The following is a 20939-nucleotide window of genomic DNA, read 5'->3' on the forward strand; positions in this document are numbered from 1 at the left end:
AACTGACGTTTTTTTACTATTTTCAATACCAAATGGTTTTGGCTGGGCTCTGTGTATCCTGTTTTAGATACCTTTGTAAAGTTCTGATAATTGAATTGCATCTTGAACCATTGGAATGCCAATAAATGTTTTCATGATGATCTGTCTTCTGTGGTCTTTATTTGGTCACTTTAGATCTCTAGCATGCCTTAATATCTGTTTGAACCTGGAATTGCTTTTCAGAGCAAATATTAATTCATTATCAGGTTTCTGTTTATCTTTGGGGTTAAATCCATATTTTTTGAATGGCATATACAAGTGTATGGAAGGAGGAAGAAGTTGGGCTCTTTCCATGGATTAAAGCAGTGACAAGTGTTAGTGTAGTTCAAATACTGGTCTTCATTAATGGAAAAAATGTAGTGCAAAAGTCCACTTGGGGTTAAGAGCAGCAGACATTTGGGTCTGGAACCACAGTTGCCACCTTCATTGTCATGTGGCCCAAGATGTTGTAGATTAAATGCTCTTCTTTCTTAATCCTCCTTCCTCCTTAACCATAATCTTCCAGGCACAGGATTTACAGGCCAGCCTTAGCTCTGCAAAATGGGTTCTGCTTCAGAGGTCCTTGGAGTCAGTGAAAAGAAAACTGTTCGGCCCTAGTAGTTTGCTGGGGAGCAGCCCAGAAACCCTCTTGTCATCTGTAGTGCATGTGTACACACGGGGCATCAGAACAGCCCTCTGTTGGGGGAGGGGAAGTTTGAATAAAAGCGTAGATTATTTTTGGGAGGATTTTGGTGCAGAAGGGTCAAGCGATGGGGTGGAAAGAGGGAACGTGTACTGCTACACTGAAAGCTTAAAAAAAAATAAAATTGGAAGGCAGGTGTGGCACAGTTTCTGTTGCACAATCTCAATGTTTGAACTTGTACAGGACTGAATAGTGCTGGGCAGGGACTTTCAGCTGATTCTTTTTCCATGCCAAAGAATACATACCATTCTGCCCGTTGTCAATAGGGAGAACACTCTTTCTCTCCCTGTTCCTTGCTTACGAAAGGGAAAGGCAGTCAGGGCCAGTTATTCGTTTTACTAGTGAAAAAGGAGCTACTTTATTTAGTCCTGTTTGATATACAGAACAGTTTTAGAAACAGTGGCAAGTCTGCAGTAGCAAGAGTAGAGAATGCCTTTCTGTATTTGAATAGCTACTACTACAATAGAAATACTAGGTGCATGTCCCTGGTAGGACCCTTATGGGGGATGTGGAGGAAGAGGATTTCATCTAGGGTTTAGCTACAGAGAGCTGATCTCTACATGTTGTTCTTCTGGTGAGGCTCGCTTATGCAAAAGTGGGAGAGGAAAGGTGGGGTTAGTATCTGAGCATCTGTGAAAGAAATGTTGTATGTGCTTCTCCTGCCTTTGCTCACATGGATGTGTAGTTATCATGCTTAGTCTGGAGGTGCAGCTGCTTTTGTGTTCTGAGGGTCCAAAGAACTTCTAGAAGATGGGCTTAACTGTCCTACAGATGTATTTGATAGTACTTATCACATAGCGTAGCACAGTGTTTGACAAATGCTGCATTTGGGAGGGAAGGCCCAGAGATTAGAGCCAGAAGTCTTTATTATTTTGGGGTACCCAACTTTGTCAATACTTCTACCTGAGTTTTCATAGTTTTTAGTGTTACATCATGCTTCATACATTACATCTCCTCTTGACTTCATTTTTGGCTATTACTATTTATCATTTTTGCATCAGAAGGAGGGTCAAATTCAGAATATATTTAGAGATAACATGTGAAAAGTCATGATTGTTTCCAGTTGTCACAGAAGAATAAAATCCAGTTCTCCAAAATAGCTACCTCTACATGCTTCTCCTAAAGATGCCTGTCTTCTTTGTTCCACTTTCAAACCCAGGTGACAACTGAAGCAAGATCCATACATGCAAGCTGTATGTTTGGTGTACATGCAGAAGAGACCATATGAATAATAAGCTCGTGGTTCTTTTCTGTTCATATGATAACCAGCCAGAGCTCTAGCTCAAACACAAACAGTAAGGTTCTATTAATATAGTCTCCAGCTCCTTGCCTGCCTTTGTCATCACAGCAGCTCTAGTGATTATCTGGATCACCTTGTTCAAGCCCTTTGAGGTCAGAGAAAAGTTACTGTTTTCTGTAGCTTGTCTGCTCCAGGTTATCAGAGAAATCTTTTCCTTCTGTTAGATTTCCCCATGTTCTTCTGGCTGTTGCCAGTGGGAACTGCTATCCTAAACCCTCTAAGACTGGCTGAACAAGCTATATTTACGCTAAGCCTCATCAGTCAGGGGACTGACATTTACCTCATGCTCCATGTGCATCAATAGTTATCTAGTGACAAAAATTTGCTGTTCTTAAGAAGGGGTTTGAGCAGCAGTTATCAAGGAACATAAATACCATGCAGTTGAGGTATTCCTCTTTGGTTTTGGTACCGTGGTGAAGAGCTATGTGGTATGGCGGAATGGCAGATGGTCAAGTTGATGTGCAAAAGGGTAATTTGTAGTTTAGCTAGAAGACAAGTAATCTACCAAGGACCAGCTTTCTCTGTGGCACACTGTTTAAGCTGAGCATAGCACTGTGGCACCTCTCTCCTTTGTGCTTCCCGTTTCAGGTGTGGCTGTTGATTGACATAACAGACAGGATCCCTTGCAAGTGCATGAGTTTTGGGCATATTTATGGGAGTGAGAGATAAAAAAAGGTCTCCATCACAAAAGGCTTGCTCAATATTTTGTAGCATCAACCCCTTTTCAAAACAAAAGGGAAGCTTGGTGTAGATTACATTTTTTAGAAATTAAACTCTTGTTGCCTGTATTACTCCCACTAGATGAAGTAAATACTGATGTCATGTTCTGTTTTTTCCTCTTTACCTACAGCATGAACCGGTTAAACACTTTGCCAAGGGGATTTGGCTCTTTACCAGCTCTAGAGGTTCTTGACTTGACTTACAACAACTTAAATGAAAATTCTTTACCAGGAAACTTCTTCTATCTGAGTAAGAAACTTTTCTAAAAACTCTACAAATCTTCATGATATGGTGCTTTGCTTTCTGCAGTTGAAATTTATTTGATGGAGTCCAAACTCCAACAGAATTTTTCTGATATTTATGTTTTTCTTCGAATGTCTCTTGAATATTTCTACATAGCTCAGCAATATTTAGCACTGATATACAATCACCTGACACCATTGGACATGAGAAGACTGGGTTAGTAATGGTATATTAGTTTTCTTCTAAGTAATATTTCCTTGGGTCCCATACTCAGTTGAAACTTAAAACTTCATGGAAGCATGCAAGCCTCAGGGAAAAGTAAACTGTTTTGCAAGGCAACTGTTGTGTGTTGTCTCTGGAAACAATTGTGTTCCTAATGGTTTATTACTGAAATAGTTTTAACAGCATGTGGATGTTGAAGTGTCCAGTATGTTAAAAATTATGCTAAGGTTACAAAGCTTGGCACAGGAATGGTAGAGCTAAGCTGACCTTTGCACATGTTAAAAATACACAGAGAGTTAAAATAAAGGTATTGTAATGCATATGTGCAAAAGGGCTGCTTTATGGTTGCCTAAGCAACTTAGAATTCTGGCACTTTCTGGATTTCAGTGATTCTGCTACCTTACTGGTCTTTTCAGTGTACTATCCTGAAGTGGCTTCAGGATCAGTGCATTTAGCAGCAAAAGTGATGGGCAAGGGGAAAGGAAGCAGTGCCACTGAGAGATCTTGTGATTGTAACCAGGCAGAGGGAAATTTTTAAGTCAGCATTATTAAAAATGGTCACATTTAATGAAATGAAAAGAGGAGGAGGAGTAAACTGCGTAAGACAAATGGGATCTCATCTCTGGCGGGGAGGAGAGGTTTTGCTGACTTGACCACCTTCCTTCCCGCTACACCCAACAGTTCTTTATGAGTCTCCATTTTAATTTTTTTTTCAAACTGTCATGTGTGCTCATTCAGTAATAACAAGCTACATGGTTGTGCTGGGTCATCTCTTTTTCTGTGAATTTTTGTAGAGACTAAGCATGGAAATTACAAATTATACAATTTGAGTCTTCTGTGTTGCTCTCTTTTAAGGTCTCTCTACTAGCGTTAGGCTGTGCTTTCTAATCACATCTTAACATAGATGTGTATTTGTCCGAAAAACTCAGATGATTTTTTTTAAATGTTTGTTTAGAATGCAAATTGATCTAATAAATAAGAATCGGGGGTAATAAAGAGTAATGACTGTATTCTGACAGCTGAGCATTGAGACTATATGCCAGAACCTGCCAGAGTCTGCTATTGTAGAAATTGTTAATTGTGCCAGTCCTTGCCAGAGTCTACTATTGTAGAAATTGTTAATTGTGCCAGTCCTTTTGAATATAGATGTTTTCCTGAACTCACCAACAATACAATAAGCCAGTAAATCTAAGTTTGACCTGCTTGTTATTATTGTGAGCCCTGGGTATGTCAAAGGCTTTTCACCAAGTCAGGATTATTAATCAAACCTGACTCCCTTTTATTGATTAGACCTCAAATGGTTGGGTTATATGCCACCCTGTTTATATATTGCTATTTAATTTGCAGCCACCCTGCGTGCACTCTATCTAAGTGACAACGATTTTGAAATCCTGCCGCCAGATATTGGGAAGCTCACAAAGTTGCAGATAGTAAGTAATTTATCTAAATTCTTGGAAAATCAATTCACTTTTGCAATGCTTGTAGGAATAGAAACTAGTCAATTTGAGGAGTAGTAGGGTATGTTTGCAGGAATAGACCACTACACCTGGAACTGTTTCTTGTTTACCAGCAGACACTTGTAAATAAATTGGAAGAATTGAGTGTTTAGGAGAAAGGTGGGGACAGAGGGAGTAGAGTTCTTTTTAGGCTGCTTTATGGTAACTGAAAATTGTTCTGACTACTTTATATTCACTCTCAGCTGAGTCTTAGAGACAATGACCTGGTATCACTGCCTAAAGAAATTGGTGAGCTCACTCAGCTTAAGGAACTTCATATCCAGGGAAATCGTCTTACTGTGCTGCCCCCAGAACTAGGTAAGATTATGGATGATCCTTTATTTATTTGAATAATAGCAATAATGGTGTACTCTGTTTCCTCTGAAACGAAACTAGTTGTTAAACTCTAGGAAATGATTATGCTTAAGTTGTCATTGCTGCTAATATTTACTTCCCTCTGAGAAACGCTCACTTTTTCACTCCTACTGGATATGCAGGAGGGGCCAGAAGACAATGTGTGTTTGTTTTTATTAGTTTTTTACATGTTATGTTTCCTTGTGTATTAGTACACCTGATGGCCAATTTGTATATAGCATCTTGCTTTGTATAACATATCATAAATACCGGGTCTGCAAAGCTATTGTTGTCTCTGGCTGGGTTTTGAGAATACTATTTGGATCAGCCAAAACTGTATTAAGAAAAAATGACAGCGGCATTAGTGGCTTTTTTGTGACTATGCCTGTAAAAATGGAAGTTTGATCAACTAGCGTAAAATATAGCTAAATTAGAGGAATTTTTCATTTTTCTGTTTCAGTAGCCTACCTTTCTTGGTGAGTTGACAGCTTTTTCACTTAAAGAGGTACAGCTGGTTGATGTACTTTGAATTTGTGATACTGGCCATTTAAATATGATTACAAGTGGCTTCTTTCAACCTATAAGATAGAGTTTTTCTTTGGAACTTAAGTATTGATTTTGCTGAATTTGTATTGCAGTATTCCATTTTACGTGAGGGGCATTAACTTCTATTGAAGTTGTGTCTGTTTGCCCCAAGCCAGAATTTGGTTTCAGATCTTTTTAAAGATTGTCATAAAATATTTTTGTTGGGAATAATGTAGCTGCATCAATTACCTGTTGTTGAAACACTTGTTCACAGGGTTTATTCCTTGTTTCATGTTATTGTGGACTGTTATATAGGGAAGTGTCATGGTTTAAGCTCAGCCAGCAACAGAGCACCACGTGGCCGCTCACTCACTCCTCCCCACCAGTGGGATAGGAAGGAGAAAATATAACAAAAGGCTCGTGGGTCGACACAAGGACAGGGAGGGATCACTTATCATTATCATTAGGGGCAAAATAGACTTGACTTGGGGAAAAAAACAAAATCAGTTTAATTTGTTACCAATCAAATCACAGTAGGATAATGAGAAGTAAAACCAAATCTGAAAACACCTTCCCTCCACCCCTCCCTTCTTCCTCGGCACAGCTTCACTCCCGGATTCTCTACCTACTCCCCCCGCCCCCTCCCCGCCAGCAGCGCAGGGGGACGGTGAGTGGGGATTGCGATCAGTTCATCACACGTTATTTCTGCTGCTTCATCCTCCTCAGGGGGAGGACTCCTCACGGTCTTCCCCTGCTCCAGCCTTGGGTCCCTCCCACAGGAGACAGTCCTCCACGAACTTCTCCAAAGTGGGTCCTTCCCACGGGCTGCAGTTCTCCACGAACTGCTCCAGCATGGGTCCCTTTCACGGTGTGCAGTCCTTCAGGAGAACACGGCTCCAGCGTGGGTCCCCCATGGAGCCACAAGTCCTGCCAGAAAACCTGCTCCAGCGTGGGCTCCTCTCTCCACAGGGCCACAGGTCCTGCCAGGAGCCTGCTCCAGCTGCAAGGAGGACAGCCTGCCATCTCACCACGGGCTGCAGGGGCATCCACCTCCTCAGGCACCCCTCCTCCCTCACTGACCTGAGGGGTCAGTGCAGAGGGGTTCCTCTCACATTCCAGTGCCCCTACTCACTACCAGTTCTCCTTCCTAAATCTGTTCTCCCAGAGGCGCTACCACCGTGGCTGATGGGCTCGGCCTGGGCCAGCGGCGGGTCCGACTTGGAGCCGGGGAAGCTTCCAGCAGCTTCTCACAGGAGCCGGCCCTGCGGCCCCTCCCCTGCTACCAAAACCCCGCCACACAAACCCAAACCAGGAAGCTTCTTTGTTTTTAGTAGTACCTTCCAAATAATAGTTCCCAAAACTCAGAAAGATAGTGACTGAAGTTAGCATGACAAAGCAAAATTGTTGTCATAATAACTTGCTTGAACCCATCAGAGAATGTGGCAGCTGTGTGCATAAACATGACAGTCTGCAATCTATGCTTTTTGTTTCATACAGCAAAGGAAGGTGTCTGCTTTTTTTCTATGAAGTGGGGGAAGATGCTTATTTTGACTCTTATTTGTTTGTCCAGCGTGGGTTTTTTGTCTTTTATCAATTTAGTGGACTATATGATGCTGAGTTTTTTGCCTTTTTATTTTTTTTTCCTCACCACTGGTACATGAAAGTTGTTCTTGTTTCGTTAATTTCAGATGTTTATTCTTTGACACAGGTCCTTCTTTAGCTTTTTGTCAAAGTCATATTTATTTCTAAAGTCTTTTTCAACAGCAATAACAGTTCAGAAGCATGTAGTATCTGCAAATATACTTTTATGTAGCTTCCTAAATTATAGCCTTCGTTTTTTCTAGAAAGTGGAAGTTAAATGCTGCACTGAGTCTAACCAACTTCTGTGGCTAATTAAATGTCCTAAACATGCTGTTGCCTTACAAGCATAACAGCAAATTACCTTCAAATGGTTTTATCATCATTGTACAAACCAAATGGAAATGTTTGAAACAAAATTCTTGATGTTTATTTTGCGCTGACCTGCAAAACTCAGGATGGCCAAGGGAAGCACTTTTCCTTTTAGTTAACATTTGTTTGCAGTATAGAACAATACAGAAAAAGGACTTGTAATTTTGCCCCACCTGGTCAGGATGAGGTGCACTGACACAGTGTCCTGGTTTCAGCCGGGATGGAGTTAACTGTCTTCCTAGTAGCTGGTACAGTGCTATGTTTTGAGTTCAGTATGTGAAGAATGTTGATAACACTGATGTTTTCAGTTGTTGCTCAGTAGTGTTTAGACTATAGTCAAGGATTTTTCAGCTTCTCATGCCCAGCCAGGGCACCTGACCCAAACTGGCCAACGGTGTATTCCATACCATGTGACGTCCCATCTAGTTTAGGAACTGGGAAGTGGGGGCAGGGAATTGCCGCTCGGGGACTGGCTGGGTGTCGGTCGGCGGGTGGTGAGCAATTGCCCTGTGCATCATTTGTACATTTCAATCCTTTTATTACTTACTGTTGTCATTTTATTAGTGTTATCATTATCATTATTAGTTTCTTCTTTTCTGTTCTATTAAACCGTTCTTATCTCAACCCAGGAGTTTTACTTCTTTTCCTGATTTTCTCCCCCATCCCACTGGATGGGGGGGAAGTGAGTGAGCGGCTGCGTGGTGCTTAGTTGCTGGCTGGGGTTAAACCACGACACACAGCTTAAGTCCTTGTTATGTCTGTTCTTTATTACTCATATGCTATTCTATAAATTATATTTTCTTTTCATGTATTAATTTACAAATGTTTCATTTTATGGTCTTGCCCAAGATGCTTATTCATGATCAGTTGGCATTATATTTATTGCAGTCTATGCCATGTGTAGCACTAGAACTATGTCACATATTTAAAATAGTCTAGATTTTGGGGTATATTTCCAGAGAACATTACATTGAAGTCTAGATTTGTAACTTGTGCAACTTGTAAGCATATTTACTGTGCAAAGCAATGTTCTTGCTTGTTTTTTAAATATATAGACAAACATTTAGGAAATGGATTTTAGTAAATGGAGCACTAGGCTGAGCTTTGGAGGGCTTGTTTGAAATCAAGTAGCAGCAGGCCACAGGCAAGCATGAATCTGCTGAATGATTAGAAAAAGTCACTTCATCTCTGCAGCCCTGTTTTCTCTTCTGCAAACTAGGGCAATTTAGAGAAGCACACCTTTGCAGACAGTTTTAAGGTCTGCCAATGAAAGATGGTATGTGAGTGTTACACCCTAATGAATGGACTGCTAATTCCGTAGTCGCCATCTGAGGGGAAAACAAATTTATCTGCTTCCTGAGTTGTCCCTCCTAAATTTTTAAAATTGAATTATAATGTAAGGAGAGCTATGCAAATACTTTGTGCTGTGCATGTTGGATAAATAGCTTTTCAATGAGCAGGTCCTATTTGCATTAAATGGAGGTACTGCTGTTCCACTTAAAGTAAACAATCTTTCTTCTCTCATTATCACTTTCATAATTAAAGGTGCTGAAGGCTTTTGACTGTCTTAGTTCAGGCACTGGTGGACACCAATGAGTCATTAGATGTTCATTTACCAGGGAGATGGGCACAACATAAACACCAGAATAAAACAGTGTATTTGAATGAGGAGAAGTGGAGGAGTACATTAAACTGGTTTTTAAAGGTAATAGAAATAAGTGCAGAAGGCATGGAGAGTAGGGTATGAGAAAAGGCCACAGACAGGCATTGGGATCACAATTTTGGAATGGAGAGAGATACCAATAAATAAAACACCGCAGCCTGCTCTGAATTTCACCTGATGTGATTGAGCATGGCACATGCCAGTGAGAGGGCTGGGGGAGATCAGTATTATCCTCCTCTGTGTTTAGCAGAGAATACCTATCACTAATTTAAGAAAAATATTCTTGCCCAGGAGGAAAAGAGGGGTCTAGAAGAGTGCACTGGTGCTCTCCGTGAGGGTGCCTGTCTGTAAATACAGTACTTGTGAGTGATGAACGCAGGAAATGGCCGGGAGTAGGTGGGTGGAATTTGCAGCTTGTTTTTATCGTTTGTCTCTCAAAAACGCGTTCATGAGGAATGGTGGTGGGCAGTCATATATAAACTTTAAAGAAGCACTGGCATTTTTTTCCCTAGCATTTAAAAGGTTATGTGCTGCATTGCGAGACAAATAAATCATGATTCACTGCAAAAACAGAGTTGCAGTCAGTTATATAAATTGCCAGGGAAGCACTAAATCTGTCACTTTGTGTATTCTGACCATTTAACAATTGGAACAGTGTTTGGAAAGAAAGCAGAGTAGAAGTAAGAACCACGTGAAGTGGCAGATGCAATTAGTAAGATCAACGATGGTGTTTTAAGTTCATTGTATGGTCATCTGGGTGGACCCATATGTGCCACACAAAAGATTTTCTTAACGGAGTCAGCAGTGTAAAAGTAGTATATGGTGCAGAATGTTCACAAAGTAGCTAAATTCACAAAGTTGTAGCTAAATGTAAATAGCCACCCAGAGAATATAACTAGCTTATCTGTAGGTTTGCATTTTTGATGTGAAAACAAATGGCATGATTTTTAAAACCCAGATTCTAATGTTGACTGTGTTCATTACCCTGCCTCCAACACAGGTTTGTGCACACATACATGGAGTTTGCTCATATTTATGCATATGGGAAGAACAGTGATTTCTAAGGAGGCATTTTTAATTACCATCCTCTTTTTCTAAAACTGAATGTTGGTATCAATGGCTTTTAAGTATACTATTCAATACTGTCTAGTTTATCAAATAATTTCCTCAGGTAAAGGGAGACACTATCAAAACTGGGAAGGTAGGTACATACTTGAAAAGTGGAAAATTCAAGCTCTTTAAAAAAGAAAAAAAACCAACTTGATGGGGTAAGTAGCCGTGTTCATTTTTAAGGACAGTCAAACATTTTGTAAATTAAATCTGTATGTCAGAATGGCTAAGTAATTCTTTCATAATTTTTTCATTTTGAACAGCTAAATTATCTTCTGTGGATAAAGGATTGGCTTTAAATGGAAAGTTCAAGGAATCCTGCCAAAAGTCTCAATATTTCCATCACAGGAAGGCATTTTAAAATTTAGCCTTTTGAAATGACTCTAGAGTTTGTGAGTGAATATTATATTACGCAAAGTAGTTGCTGCAGTTGTTTGTTCAAGTTAATATTAATCGAAATAGCAGTTTACTTAGGTAATTATAACAGACATGTGCAAACATAGGAATCACTTATTTCACAAAAGATATTTCTTTTCTAAATATACTTGATGTAAACTCCAAACTTTTCTTATTTCAGTATAAACTGTCACTGCACCCTACCTGTGTCATAACAATGCTGCTCAAACCTGCAAATACAGGTCTGTGGTGCCTGTTGGAAGCCTGAACATCCTGGGGCTCTTTGGGCACCAGCTCTGAGCACTGGAACAACTAATTGATACCTTGCAATTTAAAAAAAAACCACCTGTTTCTACTTTTGGAACTAAGGCAAAGGTGGTGTAAGAAAGTAAGGACTTTTACTAAACTTACCAGTGGATAAACAAAATAACTTGTTTTCTAGGACTACTGATGTAGCAGTTATTAGTTAAGGAATAAGAGAAAAATGTACATAGCAAGATAGGTCAGAGACAGATTTTTTTATGTAAGAAAAGCATCTCTGAAAATCTGTGAATATTCTAACTGTGTTTCTCGTTTTAGGCTTATTTTGTGTTACAGTATGAAAAAACCACTGCCACCAAACCCCACCACTTTTTACGTAGTTAGAAACCAGGCTGATTCCACAGAGTCCTTGATGGGAATTAAGGTGTATGGGAAGAGATGACAACTTTGCAGTTTCATTATACACAGAAAGATGTTTTCTATAGCCCATTATTTAGATTTACACCAAAGGCATTCATTTCCTTACACTGCTGTAATTCTTGCCAAACTTGCCAAGATTCAGATTTGATCTTACATTAGTTTTTAAAATATGCAAGTCCTACTGTCACTTCTCAGATGACTACAGTGTGTGTGTAGGCTTTCCTAATGTTGACTGTACTCTAAGTACCATCAGCATAATAATGATGTTTCTGTCAGCAAATACTTCATCTGTTCCATCAGAGCTGTGGTAGGTAAGAGTACTGTAATTAGAGCCAATCTAAGCAAATGTTATATTTGTTGTTAAATTTGGTTCATTTCACGTGTTCCATAGTACTTAAAAGTGGTTTCGCTTTTCTGAGTACTTGGCAACCTGTGTTTGAATGGAAGTTTCAAAGGTGCGGGGCAAAAGCAATACAATGAATCCTTTTTGAACTCATATTTTTAAATTAACTAGATTTTGGTCTGATAGGGACCCTTCAAAGAGAGAATGCTCTGTTGAATTTCTGTGTAATTGAGAATCCCAGGGGAGTTTCTGAGATTGGAAAAAATGTGCAATATATTTCAAAATAAATTGGGATGCTGATCCTCTAAACCTGTAATATTTCCTGTGCCATTAAAACATCTTTGATGTTAAACTACTTTGACATCACGTTAATTCCCTTTGTTCCAAAACCCATCTGCCACATAGTGTGTTTCTTGGGTTTCTTCACTGGGAACATTTAGCAGTGACTGTTGGTTTGCCCCTTGAGATCCCAGTCAGCACCGGACATTTGTTACGCAGAGCAGTGAAGGAAATAGTATTTCTGGCACACTGTGTCACCTTTCAAAGAAAGGAATCCATGAAACTTAGCAATACTTGTAGGTCTTCTAGTAAATGGTGTCTCTCTTACATTAGGAATGTGGGAGAAATGAATTTAATCAAGTCGTAAGTAATTTGAAATAATTTTAGAACGAGTATAGGAAACATTTTGAAGTAATTTCTTGGATTTTTGTCAAGATGCTGTTTCTTCTGCCGTACTACCCACACAACGGCATCAGCTGGGCTGTGGTTGCCTTGGTACCTGAAGGCTGTGTGTGGTGGATTTTGGCTGTTGAAACAGCGTGATTCGTCATGTGGAAGTACAAGCCGTTAGCAGAGTGTTGTTTGGCTAGGATTGCTTTGTGTGCTGCATTGAATAAGTTACTGGTTTGTGGCTTTCATCTGTGAATGTTAATATTATTTACTCTTTCTACTAGTTGTCCTGCTAAGGTCAGGTTTGTTGTGTGGAGTGATGGTAGAAATTGCCAGGTCTCTCCCCTTGTTCCCAGAGAGTTAACCACTCCTCTTGTCACCTGAAAATGTGAGTTTGCCCAGCCAGCTTAGGTCTATATTCTGCCTGTACTTAATACCTGAAATGTGGTTTAAGGGAGAAGTTCAGCATTTCATCCGTTCTATTGTCTTTCCCAGGCTGCATCTTCAGTCCTGTCACATTCTGGAGTGGAAGTCTCCTTGTGCCAGACTCCCCATTACCCTTTGGTATAATGATTCTGGCTGACCTTTGCTATGATGCTGAAATTTTGTATAAATATCTCAGGTCTAAATTCGCTTTGTTTTAAACTCTTCTGTGGAAGGTTGAGGTGGGACAGTGCTGGAGAGTAAAATCATCTTCCCATAGATTTTTAATAGCGGTAGCTGAGGCAATACCAGTTTGCCCTATACCACTTCACCTTTACATCCAGGGTAAAGAATTCAAGATTTAGTTAGTCAGCTTTTACTTTATTTATTTAAGCTGTGGTCCTTTTTCTAAGAGTTGAAGCAAATGGAGTAGCTATTCTGGGATCACACAGAATAATGAAAGTCTTTAACCTATCAAAGGGAAGAGTGAGAGGAGACTTAGCTGCCAATCCTCACTAACTCCATGAGAAGGAAGCACAGGTCATCTTTCTGCCATGTAGGTGGGCAGAAGCAGCAGCAGTGTTTGAGAACTAAGGCAGCTCAGGTCAGCACTGAAATAAAGAATGCATTTTAACAGTGATGAACCATTTGAACAAGACACCACTAGCAGAGTCTCCATCTCCTCATGTTTTTCAGACCAGGTGTTTTTCTGTTTGAAATGTCTTTGTTAAATTTTTCAATTACTAAACTGACAGAGATCTAGTGTTAGATGTATTCAAGCAAACATTCAAGTTGCGGTCTAATCTCTGAACTCATTATTGGAAATTCTCATTTACATCTGAGAAGTTGTTAGAATAATGTGTGATGTTACAATATCTGCATTCCTGTTTTTTGTCCCTGAAAATAATTCTAAAACTGAGGATGGGCTTAGGCTTCGGTGGTTGGCTTTCAGATTGCTCATTCAGCCTTCTCTTACCCTGGGGCTTCCTGTCTAATGCTCACAGGTGAGGCTACAGACATTCCCATCTGTGTGGTGAGGAATGCAGTCAGAGGAAGACTTCCAGCCTGCTTCTGTCTGATGGATGCTCTGGAGTATCTGTTTGGTTTATTTGTATGTACTGAATCTGACTTCTTTATATTTGAGACTTGAACCTTTTCCCCTGTTAAGTAAAACCACCACAAATGCTGAAGTGCTTGGTGACTCCAAGTGATAACTGTTAGACCTTCTCCAGTACAAGAATGTAGGGGTGAAAGGGCAAAAGTGTTGCTGGGATTGATCTTTTGGAGATGCTTCTGTCTAGGTTTAGATTTACTGGTTTTCTTTTAGTGCAAAGAAACTCATCAATAAGCAAATGTGTATTTTTGACATATGCTATGGAGCTGTAGATTTGTTTATCATACTGAATATTTCTGTGAATATTTCTACTGGTTCCAAAAAGATTGAGTCACACTTCACTTTTGTACAAGAAGTCTTTGCTCTCTGTTGTGTTACTGCTCCTTTATAACTACTGTTTAAATCTACTCTCTCTGTGACTAATCCCTCAAAAGTGATAGAGGTCTTCAAAGCAAAGATGATCTTACTTGTTTATAGGAATGATAGGAGTTACCAATACACAGCTTACATGTGCTTAAGATTGGTGTAAAAATCATTTGCTTTTGATAACACTTTGTGGCATAGAAATCAGTATGTATTTTCATTTTTTTTTAACATAGATTTTAAGACGTAATTCACAATTATATTGCTTTGGTATCATTTTTATGACATAATAGTCATGATATTTCTTCCACCCCTACGCTTAAACCAATCTCTCTCTCTTTGGAGACAAAGCACATGCCACAAAAGTAATAAAAATTATAAGCCCTGTAGTGTAAAGCAAATCTATAACAAGCCAGGACAGACATATTTTTACATACAACCTAAGTTTAAATTTGGTGTAGTGGATTGATCCCTTACTTAGCATTTAATAAAACAGGATTCAAGGGTATTTCTATCTAAATAAAGCAATACAACTAATTTTATTCCTCCTGTCCTTATGTACAACAGTGAGAGAGTAAGACCTTTTTGTTGTAAAGGGAAAGAACATTTAAATTGCAGTCTTAAGAGTAATCACTGAAAGGGGTGTGTTACAGCCTGAGGACTCTCCTTGAGGTCAGCGCAGTAGAGTGTAGGCTGGAAGGTGAGTCAGAGTATCAATGGGACACAGATGCGTAACAACAGTATACAGGCTAAAAATTATTTCCATTGATTTTAATGAAGCTCCACTAGGGATGAATTTAAACCATTGCAAAGAAGCGTTGATCTGGCATTTTACAGCTAGGATCATGTTTCTTATCCTGAATGCCAATGTTCAGTTCTCAAATGTCAGAGTTGTTTAATTACTTTATTTCACCTTTTAATTTTTGAAAGTATTTAAAGTGTTGCCAAGGGGCGTTCGAGTGGAAAGGACAAGTCAGGTTTGTGTTCGTTCTGTTTTCTTTTGTTTGTAGTGAAGTAATGCCTATGTACACTAGTCGTGCCTTACTATACCGTAAGTATAAGTACATTAGGTAAATATTATACGCTCCATGTATCCTACATCACAAAAGGGTGAGGGGCTTATAGTTGCCTATAAGACATGCTTGCAGGCTAGATCTAATGGACAGGAGGAGCCTGGGAAGTCTGGAGACACCCTTGGTCAAAGCGATAGGTAGCATTATCACTGGCTCTGACACTTATTTCTGCAAACATGACTGTGGGAGGCAGCATTTTATTTGCTTTTATGAACTCTTTTCTGACCTTTGCAGGCAGTTGAGCAAAATACAAATGTTCACACAAACCACTTACTTCAACAGCACTGAAGGAAAATAACAAAAAACATTAACTATCATGTTTTAGAGCAAATGTAGGATAGATTTATTGAGGGAGGTGCAGGGACACTGTAGCTGCCTTTTCCCTTTAACATCACTCAGGATGAGGTGTGCCCACTGTCATACAAGATGTCCCTTCTGTCCATCCATGGCTGTGGGAGCTCTGAATTTAAGCAGTGATAAATGGATGGCATAAGTTAGAATACATTAAAATTAAAAGTATGCATACTGGTGTAGATCTATTTACTGTAGCTTCCAGGTGGCAGCTAACAAGAGATTTGGGTACCAGACAGTTTTCAGGTCTGCACAGCTTACTAGTTAGGCATAGGAACATTTTGTTTTTAAGGTGGGTTAAACACGGAACTTCAGTCACACTGATCCAATCAAACTTAATGGTTCAGGATCATCTTTAGATGCAATGAGTGCTGAGGCAGAAAAAAAAAAAGCCAAGATCAGCTATTTCTAAACCACACAGCTGGCTCCTTTTAGAAGGCTTTTGGTCATTCTGTGCAGGTCATCCACAGCAGTCAGCTGTTAGACCTTTATCTCTTGTTCTTCTCTTTTCCAGACTCTGTTCTCTTTTCAGTGTCTGCTCATTGTAGCAGCATATGTCCACTTTGCATTCTTCCTACATGGAGATCTATGTCTGTTCAAGATAGAAAGCTTAAAAAAAGTATCCTTCAGGCTTAGAAATTAGAAGGTTCTTTAAGCATGTTAGATCTGGGTTCTGGGATATATAATTTTCATTATTTATTTATAAGAATAATTTTAGAAGCACTCAAAAATAATTTGAAAAACATTTCTGTGATCTAGGAAGGGGGCTGTGCTGACTAGTCTTAAAGATAGCCTTCTCCTCTCTTACCAGAAGCATGTGACTGTAATGCATTTCAGTGGAGTTGACGCTTTCAGTATGGCAAAATAGCAAGAACTTTAAGTCTGTTATGAAGAAACACAATTTTAGTTTACTAGTTATGCCAAATTTTAGAGATGATAAACAAATATTTTTTAATAGGCTGATGTGCATGGAAAGAACTAACCAGCAATAACCAATGCAATCTCCAACCCTAATGCATTTTGTGATTGAATCTTCAGTACTTCAGTACTTTGGATTTTTACTAGAGGCAATTTTGTATTTTGCTTACTAAAAATATCCGAGGGATTTGATGTGATCTGTGTAGCAGAACAGTATATAAATTTCCTAAAGGCCTGGGGATAGTGTTCTGCTGACGCTACTGTTAGACAATATGCATGAAGGCGCATCTGCCATGGCTTTTTCCCTGGTCCATGGCTCTAGTGCTGCAGGGATGGAATAACAGCATTTCTTAGGACAGTGCTGCCATAAAAAAAGGTCTAGGCAAGGAGACTGTTGGGGATGGGAGGGGACAGGGACACATCTGTAAGGTGTCCCGCTGCACAGCACTCCTGCGGTGAGCCTGGTACCAGAGCCATTGCTTCAGGCAGGTTTGATCATCTCTTCCATGCTGCTGGGTTCATCTCGGTGCACTGGGGCAGAAGGGCTCATGCAGGGCTCCCATGTGTTTGGTTACCCCACCACATACTGTTCCTGAGGTCTCACTGAGACTGACCTCGTGCTTGGGACTCCTGGATGTCCTGCAGCCGGAGCAGAATTAGGTAAGCCCTTGATTCACGGATGGTTTAGCTGTAAGCACAGAAAGGACACAGGATACGGCCCCAAGCAATGTATGGTGATGCAGGAGTGACACATTTCCTTCCTGTCTCAGTTTTAATTATGTGATTTCTTTCTTCTCAAGTGGCTTGCCTTGTGGCAGAAGTGTTAGACTCTGTTTCTTCCCTAGTGCTGATGAGGTGAGGTAGGCTCTCCAAGACTTCTTACCCTGCCTAACTTTCTGCCCATTTCTGTCCTTCATTTCCAGATGGAAATTTCAGTACCAAACGGGGAGGAGTTTAAAGCGTCCGGTGCCCTGTCCTTCCTGCTTTCTGTGAGGCAGTCCTCCTTTACTCCTCTGCAGAGGAGGACCCACTGTCTGCCTGGTGCTTGCTATGAGGGCAGATGGGTTGTTCCTTTTTGCACTACAACACTTGATTAAATTCTTCAATTAAAAACCCTGGGCTGTGGGGTGGCAGCTGACCTCTCGCTCCAGCTGTAGGTGGCCGGTGGTACGGGCTGCCAGGCCAGCTGCTGCCGGCAGGGCTCCCAGAGGGACGTCCTGGGCAGGGAGGGGGTGGATTTCAGGGCGGATGGTGGACTTCCAGATGCCCCAATTTCCTCTGTAATTAGGTTAATTTTACCATTAGAGCCTCTGCCTGCCTCTTACCTCTGAAGTTAAAAAGTAATATCTGTACCTGCCCCCAGAGTGTTTTGGGGAGAAACAGAAGACAGAGGAAAATTACGTGATTACTTTGGCATGGGGACCTACAGTTCATTTTGATTGAGCAGTCCTCTTTTTGCTGTAAGGCTTCTTTGGCTTTATAGAATAGTATTTATTACAATTACGTTGAAATGGGCCATGTGGTATTTGGAATGGAAGTGGGCAGTGCGCTGCGGGGATGGAAACATACGGCAGTTTTCCCTGGGCGATAAATTTCTGACACAGCTCGGGATGAGAGGATTCAGCTGAGACCCTGGCTACTGAGATTTTGGGAATGTGTGACTTATTCCTGTAAGCAACATTGAATTTGACCCATGATTGGGCCAAGCTTGCCTCCCCAAATTTAACTATTTTTATTAGTTGTACACAGATTGATCATTTTACCTTGATGCAGTACTTGCAGAGCCGTAATTACAAGGGAGTGCTTACAGCGTTGGTAGTTTTGGAGAGCAATGTATGTGGTTTTTTTGCAGGTAATAAAATGGAAAATCCAATTTGCAATTGCAAAGCAAGCCCCTGAGTGACACATGATCTTCATAGCAGCACTGGTCAGAGGGTTACAGCTAATCACAGTGCTGGCTTGCTTCCCCGGTGGCCTGTGCCTGAAAACTGAATAGCGAGCAGCGTGAGCCTGTGCCTTGAGCCAGCATAGATTTAGACACACCAGTTTCTAGCTTATTAGGTCCTCTTTGTCACAGTACTTAATCCTGCTTCCTGATTCTTGTTAGAACAGGGCTGCAGAGTCCCTTAATAAAGGAGATGGGTGCGAGGCTCCTAACGAGGCGCACTGAAGCGTGAGGCAGCGAGGGCTATTGCCGCCTGACTGACAGGGGTGAAATGCTCCCTGCCTGTTGTTATTTCAAAAGAACAGGCCTCAGACAGCTGACAGATGAGCTTGCTAAGGTAATGGTAACTTGTTGGTAGGCCAATATGAGATGCATGACATCTTTTCACACGGTATAATGGTCTGTCTTTAATTGTGTTAACCCTTTTTACGGAGAGAAACGCATCAGGGATTAGCTGTAATGTAGAACATGCAACTGAAACGGCCAGCAAGCACACAGCTTGCAGCAGCTCCTGTAGCGTGCATGTGTGCTCATGCAGCTTACACAAGTGCTTTTAGTTTTGAAAAGCTAGCACATCAGGTTGATTTCAGATTTCTCTGACAGCTTGGCTCAGTCAGTCTTCAAAACCTTGTAATTTTTCTTTGTTTTGTTTCCTATAGTTAAAGATTATTTTATTTTTTTTATTTGTTACTTTAGCTTTCTGGGGGAAGTGTAGGCCTCTCTTCATCATAAAATTAACAAAAATAAATGTAAAATGTAACACAGATTTCTTACTTTAATTTGAAAAACACAAGAAAATATTTCAGTGGCTAGACCATCCTGGAATTCAGCCTGTTGCATCCATAGTCATGAGGAGTTTCAGTAGAGCATGTACTGTTTTGGTTTTGGGTGGTAAACATTTATAAAATGAACAAACAAAACAAAAAAACCCAAGCAAACCCCTAACAGGTCTCTTAAGTCTTCCTGTCAACAGAATAGGTAAAACTGGCATGTTGCAAGAATGGTGGGTTTTGTTTGTTTTTCTCAGTATAGAGAACTATAACCACAGATCAGTGGTAGGACCTTGATACAAACAACACATTGGGGACTGGGAAGGCAAAAAGCCTGTTGGGCATTGCTTGTTGACATTATGCTTGGAGCAGCGATCAAGAAATGCTTTAGGGTTGCTAAGCTTCATCAGAGCAAACTCCTACCACAGCATCATTCTCCTTTCATTCCTGCAAGCCATACTGGAGAGCGCCCAAGAACTATGCACTATTAAGCCCTGCTTAAAACTAATTTGATGAATAAATATTATATGCAGTGGGCCGAGTTCAATCCTGCTGTGCCATGTGTAGTAGCACTGAAATGAACAGGGTGGAACTGTATCCGTCATGGTGGGAACTACTGTGTCCTCCTATTCCTCTCTGCTAAGACTGAAATATTTGCTTTTATTATGGTTATACTCTCTGAAATGAATGAAGAGTTTCATACAGCAAGATATTTCTTTCAAACTTTTCATATTTTGAATTTTATTCATATGCTGTTTTGTTTAATCCCTTTCAGGTAATTTGGATTTGACTGGTCAAAAGCAAGTCTTCAAAGCAGAGAATAATCCTTGGGTTACCCCTATTGCTGACCAGTTCCAGCTGGGAGTATCTCATGTTTTTGAATACATTCGTTCAGAAACATATAAATAGTAAGTATACTGTAGCTGTGTTGGGCTTTTTTTTTTTTTTTCCTGTAGTGTGTTTTGCAAAGTGTTATCATCTACACCCTTCTTTCATAATCCATGCAGTAGCTTGGTATTCAGGGCAAATATGCAAACCTGTACGTTTATATTAAGGAATTTTGCTGACAAGGAGATAGCTAAATGGCATTTAGACATTTTAGGAAAGCACAAAGACTGTTTGATATTGTCCTGCATTTGTTATTCATTTCTAAGAGCTATTAAGTAACGTGAGTTGTAAAAGAGCAAGCATTACAAGCCTTTGAGAAGTACTAATTTTAAGTATGTACAGTAAGGTTTTATAGATTGAAATAGATACTTGGTAACGTTTTGGGATGCAGGTTGTTACATTTTGAAAGAAATGTCCAGAATTCAAACCTGTTTTGAACTGGACTGGTTTACAAAACTGTACAACCCTGGTAATTCAAATTCAGATACTAGTACTTTCTTCAACAGTGTAACTGGAAAAAAATAAGCCTCATACTGGCACTTCTCCATTTTAATTCAAAATACTAAGCATTTGTTTAGGAAATAATGTCTTTAATCATTCAGTGAATTGAAGTATTTCTTTTCAGTAAAAATTTCCATGTTACAAGTCCACAGCAAAACTTTAGATGGGAAGTTATTTCCAAGTGTCTGACAACAACCTTG

The 20939-nt window shown here is 40.1% G+C and overlaps 1 protein-coding gene across 1 annotated transcript in view; it reads left to right on the forward strand.

The window, feature by feature from the left end:
* RSU1 (Ras suppressor protein 1) overlaps positions 1–20939 on the forward strand; it is a 112276-nt gene that overhangs the window by 27513 nt on the left and 63824 nt on the right. Inside the window, exons 5-8 of the mRNA XM_075048341.1 lie at positions 2872–2990; positions 4554–4636; positions 4906–5020; positions 20126–20258. Coding sequence (XP_074904442.1) covers positions 2872–2990; positions 4554–4636; positions 4906–5020; positions 20126–20258 — 450 coding nt within the window. The remainder of the gene's footprint in view (positions 1–2871; positions 2991–4553; positions 4637–4905; positions 5021–20125; positions 20259–20939) is intronic.

The sequence above is a fragment of the Buteo buteo genome, chromosome 2 (genome assembly GCF_964188355.1).
Source record: "Buteo buteo chromosome 2, bButBut1.hap1.1, whole genome shotgun sequence".
NCBI classification, from domain to species: domain Eukaryota; kingdom Metazoa; phylum Chordata; class Aves; order Accipitriformes; family Accipitridae; genus Buteo; species Buteo buteo.